The 24,458-nt window shown below is 42.8% G+C and overlaps 1 protein-coding gene across 4 annotated transcripts in view; it reads right to left on the minus strand.

Annotated features, from left to right (window-relative positions):
• The window catches only part of uso1 (USO1 vesicle transport factor), a 128,152-nt gene that overhangs the window by 51,336 nt on the left and 52,358 nt on the right, over positions 1-24,458 (minus strand). For all 4 annotated transcript variants that reach the window (XM_039750139.1, XM_039750137.1, XM_039750138.1 and 1 more), the window contains 4 exons: positions 21,220-21,340; positions 11,509-11,687; positions 4,839-4,979; positions 4,483-4,571 (listed from right to left, as the gene is read on the minus strand). In XM_039750139.1, the coding sequence (XP_039606073.1) occupies positions 4,483-4,571; positions 4,839-4,979; positions 11,509-11,687; positions 21,220-21,340 (530 nt within the window). The remainder of the gene's footprint in view (positions 1-4,482; positions 4,572-4,838; positions 4,980-11,508; positions 11,688-21,219; positions 21,341-24,458) is intronic.

The raw sequence follows: 24,458 nt of genomic DNA on the forward strand, positions 1-24,458 counted from the left end.
TCAGCAGCAAACACAGCCAGCTTTTGTGTTAACTTCATTTAAACATCACTTTCACAAATCTTTTAACCTCCTTAGAGTTTCTCTAGAAAGTTGATTCTGTTCATCTGTACAGTCAGGTTTGGAGACTGAGGAAGTCACTTGATTGAGTGATGAAACGTATCGGGAAAAACAACACTATGTCCAGATGAGCAGAATCAACTTTCTAGAATTCCCTTACCTGGATTATTGAGCATGCATCGAGACACTCCCCAGGAAAAACGGGGGCAAAACAGCTGAATTTATTTTTAACAAGAAAAAAAAATGTTATTATGCGTAACAGAAACCTGTAAATAGTAAAACATCACTAGAAACACAGCATGAAAGATTGTGTCGAGTGTTCTTCGAGTGTAATCGGTGCAGATTAAACACCTGTTTTTCATGTGATTAGGTTTTAAAAAGTATCAACGCACAGCCCCAAGTTGTAATCAGAACAGAAGACGCATGTTTCTTTGGCACATTTCTTATCATTTTTTCTGTTGCTTACATATGAGAGGGCAAAATGTCAGTTCCTGATCTACACGATCGATGCACTCCTTGTCCGATGGTATGTTACTAAAGCATGAGGCTGAGTGACTATCAGATTTTTGAACATTGACAGTTGCCTCATTGTGAGCAGTGCTGAGGGGGCTAAAGGTTTGCTTGTCCTTACACTCGATTGTAATCATTACACTGTGTGCACAATTATTAGGCAAGTTGTATTTTTGGGATTCATTTTAATATGAAACAAATACAGAGCCATCAGTCAATCCAAAATGTTAATAAACCTGAAACCTGAATGTTATGCAAAGGAAATGTGAGTGTGAACATCATCAGGGGAATACACGTGTGTGCACAATTATTAGTTAGTGTGCAGAATTATTATGCAACTAAATCAAAAACTTACATTTTTCCGATCTCTCTTGTTTATTTTCATCTGTTAAAGTGAGAATAATAAACAAATAACACATCATTTCCAAATAAACATTTCTGACATCAGTGCCCAATATAGCGCCCCTTCTTTTCAATAACAGCAATAAGCCTTCCATTCATGGAGTCTGTCAGTTTCTTCATCTGTTGCCGATCAACTTTTTGTGCAGCGGTGACCACAGCCTCCCAGACGCTCTTCAGAGAGGTGTGCTGTTGTCCTTCCCTGTAAATCTCCCGTTTAAGAAGGACCCCCAAGTTCTCAATAAGGTTTAGGGTAGGTGAGGAAGGGGGGCCATGTCATTATTCTGTCATCTTTAAGGCCTTTACTGGCTAGCCACGCAGTGGAGTACTTTGATGCATGTGATGGAGAATTGTCCTGCATAAAAATCAGGGTCCTCTTGAAAGATGCTGACTTTTTCCTGTACCTACCACTGCTTGAAGAAAGTGTCATCTAAAAACTGGCGGTAGGTTTGGGAGTTGATTTTGAGTCCATCTTAAACCTGAAAAGGTCCAACTAGCTCATCTTTAATAATACCAGACCATACCAGCACCTCACCTTCTTCTTACTGGAGTCTGAGTCGAAGTGGAGCTCTGTGCCCGTTACTGATCCAGCCACAGGCCCATCCATCTGGTCCATCAAGAGTCGCTCTCATCTCATCAGTCCATAAAACCTTTGAAACATCCGTCTTCAGATACTCCTTGGCCCAGTCTTGACGTTTCAGTTTATGTGTCTTGTTCAGTGGTGGTCAGGTTTCAGCTTTCCTTACCTTGGCTGTGTCTCCGAGCACTGAACACCTGGTACTGGGCACTACAGGTAGGCTGCAGCTCTGGAATATGACAGCACTAGATGATAACAGGTTCCTGGTTGCTTCACGTTTGATTCTTCTCAAATCTGTGACAGTTCATTGGTGTCTTTTTTTCTCAACACGTTTCTTGCGACCCTGTTGACTATTTGCAACAAAACACTTGATGGTTCTGTGATCACGCTCCAATATCTTAGCACTTTGGAGGGTACACCATCCCTCTGAAAGACTTTTTACAATTTTTGACTTTTCAGAGTCAGTTAAATCTCATTCTTGGCCCATTTTGCCCGAGAAAAAGAAGCTGCCTAATAATTCTGCACACCTTGGTTGGTCTCCTTAGGCCTCACCCTCCCTCATTACACAAACACACATCACCTGATATGCTTAAATCCAATAAACATTCAAGTTTATACAGCTTGGAGATGGAATACATGCATGAAAATGATGATATGGTCAAAATACTCACTTGCCTAACAATTGTGCACACAGTGTATGTATGCCCTTTTTCTCACACAGCTACTGTCCCACCACAGTAATCATACAAAACAAATTCACCAGGCCTGTCAGGGCAGTCTGGCCGTACAGTGCCGAATCATCAATTTAACGTGCTGTGTCAATGTCTGATGACCAGTTCACGTCAACATCACTATTATTCGATTTGAAAGATGGTTCATTATCAGTATTTACTAAAACTGCCTTTACGGCTTTTCGTTTTCCATCGGAGGCTCCACCTCAATTGCGAATATCGATGAGTTACCATAAAGTTTCTGAAAGTATAGAAAAAATCTTCTTTTTTTCCCCCAATATGATACAATTTCCATCAACTAGATGGCAACACAACGAGAGAGAAAAAAGAGAGGAGGGAGCAGGTTGAGGAGAGCCTGGCAAAGTGGAGATATGAGAGGAGAGGAATGAAGGTCAGTAGGACCACCAAAACAGAATACATGTGTGTGAATGAGAGGGAGGTCAGTGGAATGGTGAGGATGAGGGAGGTGAAGGAGTTTAAATACTTGGGATCAACAGTACAGAGTGACGAGGAGTGTGGAAGAGAAGTGAAGAAGAGAGTGCAGTCAGGGTGGAGTGGCTGGAGAAGAGTGTCAGGAGTGATTTGTGACAGACGGGTATCAGCGAGAGTGACAGGGAAGGTCTACAGGACGGTAGTGAGACCAGCTGTGTTATATGGGCTGGAGATGGTGGCACAGGAGACAGAGCTGGAGGTGGCGGAGTTAAAGATGCTAAGATTTGCATTGGGTGTGATGAGGATGGACAGGATTAGAAATGAGGACATTAGAGGGTCGGCGACAAAGTCAGAGAGGCGAGATTGTGTTGGTCTAGACATGTGCAGAGGAGAGATGTTGGGTATATTGGGAAAAGGGTGCTAAGGATAGAGCTGCCTGGCAAGAGGAGAAGAGCAAGGCCTAAGAGGAGGTTTATGGATGTGGTGAGAGAGGATATGCAGGTGACGGGGTTGACAGAGCGAGATGATGAGGATAGGAAGATATGGAAGAAGATGATCCGCTGTGACAACCCCTAATGAGAACAGTGGAAAGAAGAAGGCGGCAACAAAACGCTGTACGGAGAGTGATTCTGGTTTAACTCTATAAAGCAGATCATCACACGTCACCCCGAGTCAGACTCTGGTTTAACTGCAACTGAATAGAATTCCAAGCCCAAGTCACGTTCGGGGTTAACACCAAGGAGGTTAAATGGGACAAAGTTTATTATACCATAACTCTTGTCAAGTTCAACTTCACTGCCATGTGCATACGGGACAATGAAATTCTTATTTGCATGTCTCTAAATGGTTATAATGCCTTATCTCTTTAACCAAAATGCAAAGGCACATTGAAACCTACCACAACCCCGAGTCAATAGCTCAACCCTGCATTATTCTGTTTTCTTTATTTAATTCAGTTGATGTGTGGTTTTGCATATGATTTGCTGTTTTATTCTCATTGCCTGTTGCATCCATCTTAAAATTTTCACTGTTGACTGCACTGTCCATTGCTGATCATCAGTATATAAATACAATTAAAGCAGCAACCTCTACAGAAAAGGGCAAATTCGCTAGAAATACTCGTACACCTGAGAACTAATTAACAAGACAAATTAAGGGCAAAAAAGAATAAGAGATAAAAGCCTACATCCATGAGGGACCTTCAGGCCTAAACTTCAAAACCACTGAATTAAAAGATCTTTGGTTGATGTGACTCTCCATGTATATTTGCTTCGACACATTGGCATAAAGAACATCCATCCATCCAACCCGCTATACCCTAACCACAGGGCCACGGGGGTCTGCTGGAGCCAGTCCCAGCCAACACAGGGCGCAAGGCAGGAAACAAACCCCGGGCATGGCGCCAGCCCACTGCAGGGTGCGCACGCACACACACACATACACCCACACACCAAGTACACACTTTTTAGAATTTAGGATCGCCAATGCACCTAACCTGCATGTCTTTGGACTGTGGGAGGAAATCCACGCAGACTCGGGGAGAACATGCAGACTCCACGCAGGGAGGACCTGGGAAGCAAACCCAGGTCTCCTAACTATGTAGCAGCAGCATTACCCAATGTGCCACTGTGCCGCCCGCATAAAGAACAAAAAAGTGGAAATATCGCTCATTACAACAACATTAAGGGCTGAAGAGTCACTTCTTACTAACAATTCAAAGGAAAAACCAGACTGATTAAGACACTGCAATAGTCAACTAAAACGTCAAGGGCTCACCTTGGAGGATTTGAAGGTGCGTTTACTGAGGCAAAGTAGTCCTGGTTTAGTTGTGATCCTCGAATGACCTCTGACACAGTGTTTATCGTCTAAAACAACAGAAGAAAACACAATTACTATTTATTATACGCCAAACAAAACAGAGAGTTGCTCCTCCTGCCAATAACACTCATCACATCTGTTTACTGCTATTTGCTTGTTGACAATATTCTAAATTACACTTAATACGAGTTATTCAATTGATGGTAGTCAACGGTTTCCAGTGGATGTCTATTCTGCTGTTGTCGATGTTTTGCTTTGTTTTTCTTATGGCGGAGATGAGGAGTTTAAAGATAATAATTAGAGTCTAGTCTCACCTCGGTAAGAATGTCTGCGGGGACTCCGGTAGCCATGAGGATTGTGCACAGCTGCTGCAGGAGACCACAGTGGTACATAAACTTTTGGCAGCTGCTGGTGGCACCAGGGGGATTGACTGGCGAGACCATTACTCGGACCAGCTTAAAAAGACAACATTTAAAAAGCCATTACTTCATGTATTTACTGTAAGGTAAACTGCAAAATATAATTAAATCAGACAACAAACACTGCAATGCAACATCTCTGGTTTTACAATGTAAAGGTAATGAATGTATAGGCCCCAAACATAGGATTAGAATGCAGAAGATCCAACTAACATTATTACATCATTTTCCATGCTAATATCTTCTGTAAAGTTCAAATTTTCTTCTTTACTTTAAGCAAAAAACAAAAAACACATAAGACTGCAGTTTTTTTAATTTAATTTTTTTTTTAAATAAGAGATTATTCTAATGGAAACTAAATGGGAAAGAACACCAGCTTGTAACGAGTGCTTATGTGAGCTCCTGTTGCCTTTCTGTCAGCTTGAACCAGTCTGGCCATTCTCCTCTGACCCCTGGCATCAACAAGGTATTTTTCACCCAGACAACTGCAGCTCACTGAATATTTATCGAACCATTCTCTGTAAACCCTAGAGATAGTTGTGTGTCAAAATCCCAACAGATCAGCAGTTTGTGACCAGGCCGTCTGGCAACAACAACCATGTCACATTCAAAGTCACTTCTGTCATCTTTTTTCTCCATTCTGATGCTCAGTTTGAACTTGAACAGGTCTGCCTTGACAATGTCTACATGACAAAATGCATTGAGCTGCTGCTGCCATGTGATTGGCTGATTACTAACAAGAGGTTGACCTAATAAAGTGGCCGGTGAGAGAGAGAGAGAGAGAGACACACACACACACACACTGTGGTTTCAGAAAGTTTTCCGACCCCTTCAATTTCTACACAATTTAGTGTCAAGTTAGTCAAGTTGGGCAGCAGGCACTGGTACAGCGCGTTGCCGCACCCACTGCATGGCGAAACGACTCGAGATCGCGTTTGGCAACCCCCCTGGCAGACACGCAGCCCAATCCTACCCTCCAGAAATGACCCTCCATCTGCCGCACCCAGGTATTACGTGGGCGGCCCCTTGGCCTGGTCCAGCCACTCGGGTCCCCAGCAATGAGGATCTTATGAGCCACATGGCCGCTCCCTCACAATGCAGGTAATGTTGTAACAGCCGACCCCTTTACCCAGCCGGCAGCTACACCTCCAAGACCTGTGGCCTGGATAATTTACTGAGAAATCTAACTATCAAGCCGTACTTCTACACAATTAAACTTTTCCCCACAATCGACGGTATAAATGCAAGTACACAAAAGCAGGATGTAAAATTAAACGGATTAAATGTATTAAATGAAACAAGACATGCCACAAAACAGATATAAATATAAATATCCCTCCACCCCAGCAACAAGACAGCACCAAATATAAATACAAAAACCCTCCCTTGTCCCTGTAACATATAACACACAACACGAGCAACAAAATGACTGATAAACAGAATGATTGTGAACTTGAGTCCGAATATAAAAAATGTCCTGAATACGGATGACTGAACTAGCGGCAATTGTGGTGTTTGATTTTCCCGGCGATTGGAGCAACCTCACCGTGATTCCTCGGCGTATGGTGGATGGTGAATCGACCCCGGGGTCTCAGCAGATGCAGGTTGAAAGACAGTCCGGAAAATGAAAAGCAAACTGGTGAAAGGCGCGATGTGAAGAAACAGCAAGCAAGTTGAAGTGGTTGAAACACAACGGTCTTTTTTTCTTCTCCTCCCTCTTTCCTCTTAAGTAGGCTGTGATTGATTAATTAAGAACAGGTGTTTTCCAGATTTGCAGCTGTGGTCTCCTTCCATCATCCGTCCTCCTTTACGGGGACGGCATTAACTGATACACATACAAACAGCAAACGGGACAATGAAACGAGACGCACTCAGAACTGACATTTAAACACTAACTATGTGGCCCCGCTACAATGTGCCTCATTCGGGACTCCATGAGCAACCGCTCATTCGACACAAAGTTAAACCAACGGTACCCAAGGATTTTCCGGAGAGACACAGTACCAAAGGAGTCCAGATTTTGTCTCAGGTCACCAGATAGCGTCCGTGTCTCGCAACCATATAGCAAGACAGGAAGCACCAGGACTCTAAAGACTTGGACCTTCGTCCTTTTGCAGAGATATCAGGAGCGCCACACACCTCTTTCCAGCGACCTCATGACCCCCCATGCTCTCCCAATCCATCTACTGACTTCATAGGAAGAGTCACCAGAGACTTGAATGTCACTGCCAAGGTAAGTAAACCTCTTGACGAGGTCGACACTCTCGCCACAGACAGACACACTGCTGATGGCCGTGCCCAAGAGGTCATTAAAGGCTTGGATCTTTGATTTTTATCAGAACCTTTGCATGCCCAGACGCTCAGACCCCTCGCTAAGTGTCTCGAGAGCCCCGATCAGAACCTCCATTGACTCCGCGAAGATCACAGCATCGTCAGCAAAGTCAAGATCCGTAATCTTTCTTCACCAACAGATGCCCCACAGCCGCTGGACCCCACGACCTTGCCCAACACCCAGTCCATACAAGCACTGAAGAGAGTAGGAGCAGAACACACGCCTGATGAACCCCATTATTAACTGGGAAAAACACAGTGGCCCTGCCTCCTCCACTCTGCACAGCACTCACAGTACCAGTGTACAGGCCAGTCAGGATATCCAGCAACCTCGATTTAGTGTGTAGTAGATTTAATTTGAAATGTATACATTAGCCATTTTGTGTGGATGGTAATTGAGGTCCTCATGCAAAATCAAAGACGTGTTGGAAATGCCTCAGGCAGACGCTCACTGAACGTCTAGCAGACTGCAAAATCGATGCCCTTACAGCTGGGATGTTTTCAGGCGTTCGTACAGTCCGAGGATGACCTGGAGATATTTTTGTTCAATGTTGTACACCCGTCTTTCTAAATTTAGTCACCCACCAAAGAATTGTTTTCCAATTTGAGACATTACCGTTAGGAGGAATGCTGAAGTGCGTTGCGTAGTGATGATGGATTTCTTTTTTTCCCCCGACAATGAAAGTAAGGAGGTGCGCACAAGACCAAGGCATGCTGCCGACTGCAAAACTACAAGGGATCGCCTATCAAAGGACGTCCAGCCCACCCCAACCCACTGGGCTGCCTCTACCTCACACAATGACCTTGAGAAATGTGCTATTTCATTTTCGCTCACCATGTACATACACATAAATATTAGGGCTAGGCAAGTTAAAGCGTTATTATTGCATTAACGCCTTGATGAATTAATGCAGACAATTATTTTATTGCGCGTTATGCAGTTTTTGTTATTATTATTATTTTGGAAGCCTCAGTGATCTTCTTGTTACTTTCCTAGAAGGAAAGTTAACTCTGTTGATCTGACCTCGATTCCCTGCATATGTGTGAGTAGCGAAGAGCAAACAGCTTCCAAAATGGCCCATGGAGAGATACCAAAGTGAATGCTCAAACCAAAATAATCCGTGGATGACTTTTTTCGTATTATCGCCGAACTGGACTCTGATTTTGACGCAAGTGATCTGGAGGTGTGGATCGAAAACAAAAGTGAGGTACCGGCATCGGCTGATCGTGGTGCTCAACACGTTCCTGTAGCTGAGCAACCAATGGCAACGTTCGCCTTGGAGGACGGACACTTACGACGACAGGAAGTACAAACCATATTGCGTCTCACAAAGACAGCCAGCCTACCGTGCATTCCTGCTGGCCGTCAAGCCGCCCCCCCACAAAGCTGCTGCTGCCACAAACTGCAAACAGGCGCCGACAGCGGGCACAGCTGGCAGCAAAACACTTTTTATGTGTGAAACCATCGTTTTGTGCACTTTTCAGAAAACTGAGTTTTTTGGAAAAAGTATTAGCCCTCAAAGAGTTGCTTCTGAACATACAACTGTTTGTGCTGCTCAATGGTAAATGAAAATGTTTCTGCTGGTATCTACCTGTTCAGATAAAAAAAGAAAACCGATTTAGAAATGTGAACTTGCTGTTGCTCAGAAGGTGCCAGTTATAATGTTGTGATCGTGGCTCTCGACTCTGAGGTACAAACTAGATTGGTGATTCTCAACATGGGGTGTACGCCCCACTGGGGGCAATTTGATTTTTTAGGTACGTTAAACAATTTATAAAATGAAAACACAGAAATTCACTCTTAAAAATGATAGAAAAAAGTAAACAAATAATTTTTATTTTTACAGAGACATTTATATATTTCTATAAACATAGAAGGGATGGGCCTTGTGCCCTGTGTTGGCTGGGATTGGCTCCAGCAGACCCCCGTGACCCTGTACTTAGGATCTAGCGGGTTGGATAATGGATGGATGGATAGAAGGGATGGTGAAGAACCCTTTAATTTATTATTTTACAACCGGCTTGGGTTTTTCTACTTAGAAATCGTTTTTATCATTAAAATAATATGAATTGTAGCAATGTTTATAAAACTTTGCAATATAGCAAAAATATAAAATGATCAAAATATTATAGAAAAAGCTGTCATTAAAGTTATTTTATATTTATGAATATCACATCTCTTATTATCTGTTTTCAAAACTGTATTTTCTGTATTTTCATATTACTTCATATTATATATATATTTTTTAAATACAGTCAACCCTCGTTTATCGCGGTTAATCCGTTCCAGACTCTGCTGTGATAAATGAATTTCCGCGAAGTAGGATTCTTTATTTATAAATTGAATATTTTCGCAGTTAGAGCATAGAAAACCGGTTTACGGCCGTCTAAATACAGTAATCCCTCCTCGATCGCGAGGGTTGCGTTCCAGACCCCCCCGCGATAGGTGAAAATCCGCGAAGTAGAAACCATATGTTTGTGTAGTTATTTTTATATATTTTAAGCCCTTATAAACTCTCCCACCCTGTTAACATTATTAGAGCCCTCTAGACATGAAGTAACATCCTTTAGTCAAACGTTTAAACTGTGCTTCATTACAAGACAGAGATGACAGTTCTTTCTCACAATTAAAAGAATGCAAACGTATCTTATCTTCAAAGGAGCACCGTGAAGACCAGATAATGTCAGAGAGAGCACTCGCTAAGAAAAGCAAACAATCAAAAAATCAATACGTGCTTTTAAGTATACAGAAGCACCGTGATAAAGCGGCATTTTGTAGAGGAGCGTCCGTGTCCTCTGTGCAAACAGCCCCTCTGCTCACACCCCCTCCGTCAGGCAGAGAGACAGAGACAAGCAAACAAAACAAGCGCCACGCGGGAAGCATATCTTATAGCATTGAGGAGTTTTAGTTAATATGTAATACATGCTCTGATTGGGTAGCTTCTAAGCCAACTGCCAATAGCATCCCTTGTATGAAATCAACTGGGCAATCAAACTGAGGAAGCATGTAACCTAAATTAAAAGACCCATTGTCTGCAGAAAGCAGCGAACCAGCGAAAAATCCGTGAGATATATTTAGATATGCTTACATTTAAAATCCGCGATAGAGTGAAGCCGCGAAAGTCGAAGCGCGATATAGCGAGGGATTACTGTCATTTCTTAGTGATTTCTTTGTCAGCTTGTCAACTATCCTTTCCCTCTTTTGTTTCCATGTTCTTTGGAAGCTTATTTAGACCAAATTAATGACATTATGGGCTTCCTCCACATGAGTAGAAGTTAACTTTTTGAAGAGACAATAATAAGAATAAGGTACAGGCGGCGCGGTGGCACAGTGGTAGCGCTGCTGCCTCACAGTAAGAAGACCCGGGTTCGCTTGACAGGTCCTCCCTGCGTGGAGTTTGCATGTTCTCCCCCGTGTCTACGTGGGTTTTCTCCGGGTGCTCAGGTTTCCTCCCACAATCCAAAGACATGCAGATTAGGTGCATTGGCGATCCTGAATTGTCCGTAGTGTGTGCTTGGTGTGTGTATGTGTGTGTGTGCCCTGTGGTGGGCTAGCGCCCTGCTTGGGGTTTGTTTCCTGCCTTGCGCCCTGTGTTGGCTCGGATTGGCTCCAGCAAACCCCCCATGACCCTGTAGTTAAGATATAGCGGGTTGGATAATGGATGGACATATGTTACAATGGGGGACATCATGATTTTAGAGAGGTCTACGTGTGACATGGCCAAAATCAGGTTGGGAACCACTGAACAAGATAAAATGTTAATGCTCTGGCAGTGACAAATAGCTTTGGTTTCATATTTGATTTGATGACATTAACGTTTAAGTTGAGATTTATAAGAAACTGCTACTATGTAAAGGGAATACTGCTGTTAAAAAGCACCTTATTTGTGTAAAGTGCTTGCAAACCAAATACACACAATACACTACTTTTGAGTTCATTATTGAATTTTGCACATAATGTGATTGTCTGTGATTAACTGCAGACAATCATGTGCTTAATCGCAATTTAAAATTTGAATTGCTGCCCAGCACTAATAAATAATAAAGTGTTTGTGTGTGTATGTGTACTAGCTGTGAACATTTCCTGAAAGAGAATCAGTGAAGATAGTCCATCATTAAGTGTCCAGTACCTGGAAAAAAAAAAAACTATGGCCACTATGGCCCCCCCAAGGCTAGGTCTGCCCACCTCTGCTATAAATGCAATACATTTTTGAACTCAATGTATAAAACTAACCTGAAGCATCAAATGGAGATTAGTCACTTTCTGTGCAGACCACCCTGAATTATCATCTCCCACTTCAAACCACGGCTTCATACGCTGAATATAAGAGCCTTCTTTGAAAAAATTCTGATTGGAGCTGTTGTTTTTCAGCAAATTCAGTATTAAAAGTAGACAATCTTCAACCACTATGCCTGCAAAAGAAAAGAGGAAAAAATCACGGGCAAAGCTAAAAGATCCGAGTCTTTGCAAGGCAGCAGTTTTATAGACCACACCACATACAGTGGAACCTGAACTCCCCCATAGGATTGTATGCAAATACAATTAATCCGTTCCAGATCGTACAAACTGTATGTAAATATATTTTAAGCACAAAAATAATTATACCATAGAATGCACAGTGTAATAGTGGACTAAATGTAAAAATACTGAATAACACTGAGAAAACATTGAAGAGAGAAAATTAACATTGCAAGAGTTCACGCTACAGCCTTACGAACCGCTCGCCGTAAACACTTTTTTTATAATGAGTTTTAAGCACAAGGAAAAAAATGAAAATTTGAAAAATCCTTAATTTATACGAAAACTAACCATCAACAACCAAGAATACTAACCTTGCATGCATGCACATCTGACCGAGAACAACGTACAGGGAGAGACTGAACACGTGCGGAAATCATCGGCGCGCACGAACCGGAAGGGAAACGGGCTTGTTTGTCACCCGAGTGTGTGGTCTTGAACAGATGCAAAAGTCTGGCGAACTTTTTTGGTCATAACCCGATTTGAACGTGTTCTGAGACGTTCGTGACCCGAGGTTCCACTGTATTTGAGATTCCCTTTTCTAATACTGTAATTCGTCCATCCTTTTTCTATTTTAAAAATGAATTTGTTCCACTATAGAGAGCAAACTATGGCCTATTCCAGCACTAGAAACTAACTGTGGAGGAGAAGCAAGTCCAAAAAAAAGGACCATTTGATTGCAGGAACGCATACTTACAATAAAGGCCAAGTTTAGATTTGTAATTTACCCTACAAAGCAAAAGGTGCCCAAAAAAACAGCCCACGGAATCTATTAGCTCCATCCAGGAATCAAAAGCAGGTCCTAATGACAGTGAGTGATAAACAGAGTAAAGCCACTTTGCAAATTAAACGGGTGTGGTGGATGGCCAGGGCCCTTGCCCAGCCGGGACGCCTCTCCTGTATATGGTCTGGTGGAACAAGCAGGGACTGAACAGTACCTCCCCCGGGACGCTAGAAGGCAGCCCCCCTGAGTGGCAGTGTTGCCTCGGATTCCTACAGGGCTCCATGGGAGGTGGATTTCTCTACGACCCTGTTGGGATCCGGGGGTGCAACCAGGGGGCGCTGCAGTAGTTCCTGAGCCCATGTGGGTGGTTCTTCCGCCACACGCAGAAGTGCAGCCGGATAAGGGTCATCAAACACCTGGAGCACTTCCGGGTGGGCTATAAAAGGTGCCAGCAGTCAACACTTCGGGAGCCAGAGTCGGGACGAGGGAGACAAAGCTTTCCGGAGAGAAGCGGAGGACAAAAAGAGAAGAATAATTGTGATATTGTGATATGGGAACGGGGAAGGCGTTTCCCGCAGGCAGAAGAAAAGAAAAATAAACCATTTGTTTGTTTTTATTAGGGTGCCTCCCATGTCTGTGGCGGGTCAAGCGCTGGTATAGAGCCTTTGTCCAGGGCCAGATTAAGGTGGGTGCTATTGATGCTGCAGCATTAGGCCCACTCCTGAAATAGGCCCAGATGAAAACAGATGAGAATTTTCCAGAAGCTGAACAGTTTTCCTTTGCTATATTAACCTCAAAATAAATCTTAGAGTGAAATTTGGAGTCCCACTTTCGGACGCCTAGACACAGCATTACTTATCATACAGTTACTATTGTTCTTTGCGCTGTGACATAACTATAACATTGTTGTTTCTTGTTAACCGAAGATTTCAAGTTAATGTCATTTTACGTTAAACTGTTTACTTAGTAATTTAGCTGCGTTTTTTGCAATATCTTGGCGTTTCTTGCCACTTCATTATTGTTTGTTAAGTGCCACGTAGGAAAATTTTAACCTTGAAAGTTAGTTGTACAGTAAAAAATCGATGGCTATTTAAATGGTTATCTGTAAAGGTAAAACTAAAAGCCGGCCCGGCTTGGATGTTTAAAATTTTTTAAATCCTCGACAGCTTTCTGGTCTATTGTGAAATTTAAATCATGGACAAACTTTTACCCTCAAGAGCCTGAACTGAGTCACTTTGACCCGATGTCTCTGCAAATTCATTTTTTCTTACTCTGCTTCATAAGAGAATTGCAAAATTTGGTGTATTTCATTGTTAGGTTTTTGGAATTAAGTGCACTTTTCAGACAATTGCTATTGAATGTTGATGTTATATAGTTTGATGTTAATCTCAAGTTGTTACGATACTACGTCATTATTATTCATGTTCAATAAAGGCTGGCTGGTTGCGTCACAAGCAATTAAGGCTCCTTGGCCGGTCCAAGAGCGCATGTATGGTGAGTGTCGAATGCAGAGGCAGCAATGGCGAGAAAAAATAGGCCTTTTTTGCACTGCAGCATCAGGCCCAATTTCGTCTTAATCCGACCCTGCCTTTGTCACACATGATTCTACATCTTGTTCAGCAATTAATACGAGGGCAAATCAAAATTTAAATGCAGTTTGAAAAGTATGCAGTAACCACAATGGATAAAATCCAAAAGAACATGTTTGCAATGCGTTATGGGTAGTTTGAACACACACAGCACTGCGCTCTGCCATTAGTCTTGTTAAAGCCAAGGTCAAATGAACATGGACGCTCCGCTGTGGGACTGCTCCAATACTGAACAACACACCGTAGTGAGATTTCTTTATTTAGAGAGAATGAAAACCTGTTAAAATTCTCTGAAGGATGTCCGCACATTTAGGACTCGCCAGATCAAACAGATAACCTGAGCCAGTAAATGCCGAGCTCTGCATGCCGGTGTTTAGCTCCTAAGCTGAAATGAAAATGCTGTCAGGACCTAACATGAAGGGACAAGCAAGTCTGTGCTGGATGGGGCTGAATAATTGAAAAATACACTGATCACTGATCCACGAGGCCTGTCAAGGACTACAGGACAAGCTTAAATTTAGGCCATGCAGTCCCTCCATCTTCCCATCATACAGCAGTCATGGCATATCTCTGCTATTCTATCAAGAGACCACGGTGTGCTAGAGATCAGCTAACATACTAAGACAGACAGCCAACGGATAGTCTAAGCATGCTGGGTGTTTTAAAACTCCAAGGAGGATTAAATGCCTATTATCCACGCTATATTGTCACACTCATTTTACTCTATTGTGGGCACAATTAGAAACCTTAAATAAATCTATTCTTGAATAAAAATATAACTATAACCCTCTCTCCTGCCTGTTTTGACACTCGGTTATCCTGAGGTTGTAGATATAAAAGGGAGTGCACACAAATAAGGCAGGGCTCTCAAACTCCAGTCCTGGAGGGCCGCAGTGGCTGTAGGTTTTCATTCCAACACTTTTCTTAATTAGTGATCCATTTTTGCTGATAATTTACTTTTTTAATTCATTGTAATTGAGTTGCTATTTAGGACTCAGACCCTTGATTGCTTCTTTTTCCTTAATTAGCAGCCAAATAATAATGAGATAGGGTGGCACAGTGGGTAGCACTGCTGCCTCGCAGTTAGGAGACCTGGGTTTGCTTCCCGGGTTCTCCATGCATGGAGTTTGCATGTTCTCCCCGTGTGTGCGTGGGTTTCCTCCCACAGTCCAAAGACATGAAGGTGAGGTGCATTGACGATTGTAAATTGTCCCTAGTGTGTGCGCCCTGCCACTCGGTTTGTTTCTTGCCTTGCGCCCTGTGTTGGCTGGGATTGGCTCCAGCAGACCCCCGTGGCCCTGTAGTTAGGATGGATGGATGGCCAATAATGAGATACAAAATAAGCCAAAACAACTGGTGTCCATCATGCAATATCTGAGAATAAAGAAACCTGAAGGTCTCAGGAATGTTGATCTGCTCAGGTCCACAAAACATTTCACCAGTGCTTTTAGAAAAGAGAACATCAACATTTTCAGAAATGTCTGCTACTGCACAATGAGAGCAGCAACAAGCTACAGAATTAAAGAATGGGTTTAATTAACGACAAAAATCAGCGCCTAATGAAGCAACTGGCTGGAGTTTGAGGCCCTGACTGAGTTGGTCTTCTGTTGGCTCTCTCACTTCACATTTCTTCTCTGTTTGGGTGTCATTTTAGGAAAGAAATAAGGCAATTCAGGGAAACAAATCTTTAAAAAGCAATTCAATTAAAATTAATTACAAGAAGTTAACTAGCAGCAAAAACAGGTCACTCGATTAAAAAGGGTTAGAATGAAAACTTGCAGCCATTGCGGCCCTCCAGGACCGGAGTTTGAGAACCCCGATATAAGGGTTGTAGCTGTGATTTGGGGTGTTCTGTTCAGGGCTATCTAAGGGACTACAGGGTCACCCCTAGGACCCCACCATGGTAAAACGTGCACATCAGTTGAGCCAATGAAATGCATTTAAAGAGAGTATAAAATGATTACTGCTCGTAAAAGTCGCATCCTAGGACAGGGGTATTCAATTAAAAGTCACTGAGGTCGTTATTAAATTTCGTCCAAGTAGAAGGTCCGAACCAAACTCCATCTTGTGTCTTGCAGCCTTCCCCTTATAGCAAATAAATTCAAGGCCTTTATTTTAGATTAAAGAACAGAAACATAATAAAATAAATTTTAAAAAGTGCAAACAGAGTGGAATAACTCCTTTTCTCTTAAATTAAAGAGGTCCCAACCTGAAGAATTGAAGGCCTACACTTCAAGTAAAAAAGTCAACTCAGAAAACAATAACTAAAAAGTGCAAACATAGCATTGACTTAACATTTTCTCTTCTTTGTTCTTAAAATAAGGAGATCCCAGCCTAAAAACAATTGAGGGCTTACTTTTCAAGAAAAAGAAAAATATTTCTGACTTTCTGGTTGCTGTTGTAGCTGACATCGGGATTTGTTTTATTTTTTCGCACATCTCGTCTTTTTGTTTTCCCTCAAATAATGTCTCAGCACGGCGTTTAAGCACTCCTTCACAACTGTCCCATCACTAAAAGTTTTTTTATGTTGCCCCAAAATCCACGCTACTTTTAAGGAACATTCGTTTGCACGTTGCTGGGTTGTAAATGTATGTGTGATGAGTCGGGTAGATCTGTCATACTGGGCTTGCAGTTCGGTTATTTTGCGTGCCCTCAGCTCGGACTTCAGGGGATAACTTTGCTCAAAAGAGCTGGGCTTTGTTTCGTAGTGGCGCTTCACGTTGCCGCTTTTAATTAATGCCACGTTTTCGGAGCATATGAGGCACACCAGTTTTGAACTGTTCGCCGGAAGAATGAACATATATTTCTCCGTCCATTCATCTTTACAACAACGATTTTCATCATCTACTTTCCACCTTTTGGAGCAAGCCATGTTGTCTCTTAACTTAACCCTCTTCCTCTCTGCTGTTGTAAACTAACGATTTTATTGGCTCAACTGAGTGAAGCTATTGTCGTATTGACTGGAGTAGCAGCGCCTGCTATCAATAGCCACGACCGTCCAAAATAATGCTCCATGAAAATTATTTAATGTCGTGAATTTACCAGACTGGTCACGGGTCCGGACAGAACCACCACTCGGTCCGCCATTTGGTGATGCCTGTCCTAGGACAAAGTAAAACCTAAAACAGAAATTATAAATAAGACATAATAAGCATTCAAGTGCCGCTGTCTGCAAGAGGGAACTGCTCATTCTAACGTGCAATGATGAAAGAATACTTGATTTTGAAACAATAGCATGAAAAAGGCATTTTGTTTCAAAATCTTCAAGAGTTATGCTGTACTCCATTTGCACTGCACTATAATACCAAACTAGGGGGCTCTGCCCCCTGCTCACTTCGTTCACCAACCCCTGGGTTTGATTAACCGAATGCACAATTTAAAGAGATTGTTATTTTCATGGAAATTGTTACATGTACATTATTTTCACTTTTACTTTAAAACTTCAGTTAAAACAACATTTGGAATGAACTTTTCTTCAAGATCACATTGAATTTTGATTCCGTGTTTGGACTTTCATCGTGACAACGCAATGTATAACTGCCCGTGAGTGAATTTCGTTTCTTTCTCTCTAATAAATAAACCAACTTTTTCAAATGTTTGTCCCTCTGATTTGTGAATTATATCAAAAGCTATTCTAATGGGAAACTGTAAACGTTTTAATACGAATGGCATATCAAGATCTCCTTTGGTGTCTCATGTTAGATGGACTGCATTACCTTTCTTGTCACCTGTTAAAATTTTACATGTCCGAATTGTTTGACTAATTTTGAATACAACTAATCTTGTCCTATTGCACAGCATATCCATCACTCAGACATTCAAACAATCAATCAATCAACATTTATTTATATAGCTCAAAGTGCTTCACAAAATGAAGAATAGAAAAATAGAAGACACAATAAAAAATAAACATAAGTCAACATTAATTAAAATAGAATAAGAGTAAGGTCCGATGGCCAGGTTGGACAGAAAAAACAAAAAAAAAAAACTCCAAAGGCTGGAGAAAAAAAATAAAATCTGTAGGGGTTCCAGACCAAGAGACCGCCCAGTCCCCTCTGGGCAATCTACCTAACATAAATCATAAAGTATTTAGGGTTTTCATGGAAGGACTTGATGATGACATTAATTACGCAGTAACATTACGATCCTTCTATCAACAGTAATTCGGCCGGTGGAAGACCAGGCGGTGTTGACAGTTGTAGATATTCTACAGTGGGTACGGAAAGTATTCAGACCCCCTTCAATTTTTCACTCTTTGTTATATTGCAGCCATTTGCTAAAATCATTTAAATTAATTTTTTCCCTCATTGATGTACACACAGCACCCCATATTGACAGACAAAAAAAAGAATTTTTGAAATCTCACCTGGTCCTAAGTATTCAGACCCATTGCTCAGTATTTAGTAGAAGCCCCCTTTTGAGCTCATACAGCCAGGAGTCTTCTTGGGAAAGATGCAACAAGTTTTTCACACCTGGATTTGGGGATCCTCTGCCATTCCTCCTTGCAGATCCTCTCCAGTTCTGTCAGGTTGGATGGTAAACGTTGGTGGACAGCCATTTTTAGGTCTCTCCAGAGATGCTCAATTGGGTTTAAGTCAGAGCTCTGGCTGGGCCATTCAAGAACAGTCACAGAGTTGTTGTGAAGCCACTCCTTCGTTATTTTAGCTGTGTGCTTAGGGTCATTGTCTTGTTGGAAGGTAAACCTTGGCCCAGTCTGAGGTCCTTAGCACTCTGGAGAAGGTTTTTGTCCAGGATATCCCTGTACTTGGCCGCATTCATCTTTCCCTCGATTGCAACCAGTCGTCCTGTCCCTGCAGCTGAAAAACACCCCCACAGCATGATGCTGCCACCGCCATCCTTCACTGTGGGGACTGTATTGGACAAGTGATGAGCAGTGCCTGGTTGTCTCCACACATACCGCTTAGAATTAAGGCCAAAAAGTTCTATCTCATCAGACCAGAGAATCTTATTTCTCACCATCTCAGAGTCCTTCAGGTGTCTTTTAGCAAACTCCATGCGGGCTGTCATGTGTCTTGCACTGAGGAGAGGCTTCCGACAGGCCACTCTGCCATAAAGCCCTGACTGGTGGAGGGCTGCAGTGATGGTTGACTTTCTACAACTTTCTCCCATCTCCTGACTGCATCTCTGGAGCTCAGCCAAAGTGATCTTTGGGTTCTTCTTTACCTCTCTCGCCAAGGCTCTTCTCCCCCGGTAGCTCAGCTTGGCCGGACAGCCAGTTCTAGGAAGGGTTCTGGTCGTCCCAAACGTCTTCCATTTAAGGATTATGGAGGCCACTGTGCTCTTGGGAACCTTAAGTGCAGCAGATATTTTTTTGTAACCTCGGCCAGATCTGTGCCTTGCCACAATTCTGTGTCTGAGCTCTTCAGGCAGTTCCTTTGACCTCCTGATTCTCATTTGCTCTGACGTGCATTGTGAGCTGTGAGGTCTTATATAGACAGACAGGTGTGTGGCTTTCCTAATCAAGTCCAATCAGTAGAATCAAACACAGCTGGACTCAAATGAAGGGATCTCAAGGATGATCAGAAGAAATGGAAAGCACCGGAGTTAAATATATGAGTGTCACAGCAAAGGGTCTGAATACTTAGGACCAGGTGAGATTTCAGTTTTTCTTTTTTAATAAATCTGCAACAATTTCAACAATTTTTTTTTTGTCTGTCAATATGGGGTGCTGTGTGTACATTAATGAGGAAAAAAATTAATTTAAATGATTTTAGCAAATGGCTACAATTTAACAAAGAGTGAAAAATTGAAGGGGGTCTGAATGCTTTCTGTACCCACTGTACGTGATATTGTAAGTTGATGTTTTAATCTTCCTCACCACCAACTGCTTCAGCATAGTCTATCCATCCATCCGTCTACTATCCAACCTGCTATATCCTAACTACAGGGTCACGGGGGTCTGCTGGAGCCAATCCCAGCCAACACCGGGCACAAGGCAGGAAACAAACCCGCGTGGCAGGGCACCAGACCACCGCAGGGCGCGCACACACACACACGGGACAATTTAAAATCGCCAATGCATGTCTTTGGACTGTGGGAGGAAACCCATGCAGACACGGGGAGAACATGCAGACTCCACGCAGGGAGGACCTGGGAAGCGAACCCAGGTCTCCTAACTGCGAGGCAGCAGTGCTACCCACTGCGCCACCGTGCCGCCCATACCTTATTCTTATTATTACCTATTCAAAAAGTGAACTCCTACTCATGTGGAGGAAGCCCATAATGTCATTAATTTGGAAAGCATAGTCTACTGATATGTATTTAACCAATTTACCGTGTAATTGATTGACAATTTTCGCATTAATATGTTTCATGTCGTTTCTCACGGTCATATTTAGATGAATGGGTGATTCTAAAGTGGATCTTTGTAAGTGAGTGTGTGTGTTCATAAGTAAGCCCTTTAATGGAGTCTGTCCAGGTTAATTGCCGGAATGCACCTGATGACCGTGGTCTTGTTTGAAAACAGTTGTAAGTAGGGCGCGACTTGAAAGAATCTCATGGTAAAAGTATCCGTCTCGTGAGACTTCCTTCCAAAAGGTCTCGTCTTGTTGCAGGATTAGTCTCATCTTGCCCCAAGACTTTTTTTTTTTATTATAAATAGAAAGATAGGCTGAAGGAATTCATTTTACTTCTTTAAGACGTTGGCAGCATGGAGGCGCAGGAGTAGTGCTAATGCTTCACAACAAGACCACCAGTTTGTGTAAAGTGCGCATGTTCTCCTTGTGGCTGGATGAGTTTTCTCCTGGTGCTCCAGTTTCCTTCCACGGTCCAAAGACAGGCAGGTTAGGTGATTTGCCTTCACTAAATTGGTCCGTGTGTGTGTGTGTGTGTATATGTGTGTGTGTGTGTGTGTGTGTTTTCACCCTGTGATGGATTGGTGCCCCGTCCAGAGACTGTACCTGCCTTGCATCAGATGCTTGCTGGGATGGCCCCACCTTCCCTGCGACTCTGCCCTGGACAGACAGGCTAGGAAGATGGATGGTTTAAAAAAGGTCATCTGCTTGAATTAAAGGAACAGGCTTCAGTAAAATAACTGCCCCTACATGTATTACTGCTTAATCAGATTTTCACATTTTCATTAGCGGGTTTTACCTCCATCGCTGTTGCCTTCTTCTGTAATAATGTCCAGCAGCCTCTCAAAGGCATTTTCAAAGGCTACAATTTTCTGGATGGCTGCATTGCCTTTTGTCAGTTGTTGCAACAGCAGCAAACCCTGTACACAAAACAGAAAGACAGAAAAGGCCTTATGTTCACACAGGAAAGGCTTAATGAAATATTTGTCTTGAAACATTGTCTCAAAGTCTACAGTATTTTTGAAATTCAGCAAAACTATACATTTACTACATTAAAATCATATATAAATAACTCAGGCCACAGATGACACCCCAACAAATGTCTAGCTTATGAACAAAAAAAGCACAAAAAGTCCAAGGGCCGTTCAAAATGTTTCCACACTTTTATATTTTTGTTGGAAATGGTGAAGGCAGGAGTCGTCGTCATTGGTCCTGTCTGAGAGTGTCATGTGACTAGTTCTGTCTGGCAAGCCGGCTGCCCTTGTAGTTTAGTATCAGAGTCGTCACCCTGTGGTGAAGATGGCTGCCAAACTTATACAGAGGAACAGCGTTCTGTCGTACGCTTTTTGTGGGCAGGTGGTATGCCGGGAGTACAAATTCATCTCCACATGTGTGCTCAGTATGGGGATAAAGTTCTCTCTCGTAGAATCGTCTATGAGTGGATTGAAATGTTTGAAAATGGCCGTAACTAGTGTGACACATGCACAGGGTGCTCTGGACGTCCAGCTACGGCCACGAGGAATGAAGAAAGAACCCTGATGTGAAAGCAGCGGTGCCTCAGTGGATACGCGCTCAACCAAAAACATTTTTTGCTAATGCCGTTAAAAAGTTGGTACGACGCTGGGAAAATCACATAGTAAAGGAAGGTGACTGCGTAGAAAAGGGATGTCATTTGTTTTTGAAATTCTTAATAAACATAGTTTAAAAAAAAAAAAAGAAACTTTTTAAACGTCCCTTGTACATGAAAGCCTACAAGTCATGGCCAAATATACTGTGTTTGAAGCCCTGCACGTCTCCCGGAAAAAACGTTGCAATTCCAAATGCTTTAGTTTTCACACATTTTAATTTCTTTTGTTTGCATTGCAACCACATAAAAAAAGCAGAGAAGTCCAATTTGATCTCATTCCACACAACAAGGGAGGCTGAGAAGAGTGATGCCTCAACAGGAAAAAAAAGTACATTTTGTGGACACTAGGTGGCACTGTTGCCCCTTCAAACCCAACAGACACTCGGGTCACAGGTTTAAAGATCTTTAATTTCTTTTCTTCTTTAAACAATGCTCACTAAGCACCACCGCCACACTAACACAGGCAAGTAACAAGTAAACACCACGACAACCACAATTCTCTATCTCCTTCACACCTCCCAGCAAGCTTTTTCCACCTTAACTCGACTCTGGCTCACTCCTTTAAATAGTCCTTGACCTGGAAGTGCTTCTGTTCTTCCGTCTATGTGACTCTATGGAGAACTCTAATCAGCCCGGAAGTACTTCGGGGCTTCCGTCCTCGTTACTTCCAGGCTATAAGGGAAGCATGACCCAACCCGAGTCCTTTCACAGCACCCCCTGGGCTGAGAAACCGGACTTCAAGTCCCATGATGCCCTGTGGGAGTCTGGGGCAGCGTTACACTCCAGGTAAGCTGCCATCTAGTATTTTGGGGTAGGCAGTGTCCACAAGCAGCTGCCGGCCATCTGTTACAATTTCCATCGGAATAAAGGAGCCCCAGTGGGGTTTCTTGACACACTTCATTGGCTGAAAGTTCTCAATGCTTGCATGCCGTAGAGGGGATGTGCAGCTTTGTTCATAATAGCCATTACATTTGTCTTCATTCTCTCCTCCAGTGGGCCCAGTATGTGTCATAACGGACCTGGCTTTCTAATCAGCTTGTTGATTTGGTGGACCTCTCTTGAATTGAAGTCACCCATGCACCATACCACTCCAGCTATCAGAGACTTACAGAACACATCAAGGATATCAACTACCTACAAAGGAGTTGGCTTTGGCCTTTCTTCTATAGTTCCTCTGTGTTACAAGACCAGTGCAGCTTGTCAATGACGTGGACCCCCAAGTGCTTGTGGGAGTGTACCACCTGCACCTCCACTCCCTGAAAAGCGTCTGGGAGTAGAGGCTCTTTGGTGCAGCGAAAGACAACAAGCAGTTCCTTGGTTTTGAGGATGTCATGTTGTAGACAATTCTCCATGACCCCACAACAAATCATCCCCCTTTTTCAATACACCCATAAGTCCTCTAAGAAGTTCTGTAAGTGATATTTCTGCTGTTATGTTGATAAGCAGGACGTGTACACAGTGAAGAGTAAAGCAGACACGACTGTTCCTCGTGGTGCTCCAGCATTGAGTCTCACAAACTGCGGTCAGCTCGACAGACAGTCCATCATTCAGGACACCACAGGCTCATCCACCTGCGTATTTCTGAGTGTACCCCTTAACGGGGATGGCTGCTTGATACTGGAGAAATCAAAAAACATGCTCCTCACAGTGCTGCCAGGTTTGTCTAGCCTTGTGATGCAGACAGATAATTGCATCTTCCACTCCTATCTTTCTCTTATACACAAACTGCAGCAAATCCAAGTGATCTTTAACAAGAACACTCCTGTAGCCCATGATCCAACCTCTTGAATGTCTTCATGATGTTAGGGCCACTGGTCTGAAGCCATTAGGTGAAGATGTGCCTTATTTGGGACAGAAACAATGCAGGAGGTTTCCCACAGCAGTGGCACTTTCTGGAGCCTCAGTGACAGACTGAACAGGTGACAGAGGACATTCCAAAGATGGTCAGCACGGGCCTTAAGACCTTGTGGGCTAACTTCCTGTCTATGGCCTTTTCGGTCTGAGGAGTCGTCCCTGTTGAAGTGGTAGGAGTTGTTGATTCAGTATGGATGGTGTATGGGGGGGATTTGTAATTGGAAGAAGATAGAAGTGGAAGAAGGGGAAATTCTATTAAAAAATTGTTTCAGGTTCTTACCTTATTTCACATTTCCCATTAGCACCTGAGCTCTGGGGTGCTAGAGCGCAGTAATGACACCCAGTCCGTTCCAAATATCCTTAATGCTATTCTGAGTGAGCTGGTTTTCTATTTTTAGCTCCTTCATTATCCGGAATAGAAGCTATACAAGAAGAACTCCACTTGAGAAGCAGGATATTAGGGAACAGCTGTATGAACCCCTTCAAGCTATTGCCACCAACACCAATTTGCACAAAATTCTAATTTCATTACTCACACTTAACAAAAGTTGAGCGCA

This window comes from Polypterus senegalus, chromosome 4 (genome assembly GCF_016835505.1).
Source record: "Polypterus senegalus isolate Bchr_013 chromosome 4, ASM1683550v1, whole genome shotgun sequence".
Taxonomy (NCBI): Eukaryota; Metazoa; Chordata; class Cladistia; order Polypteriformes; family Polypteridae; genus Polypterus; species Polypterus senegalus.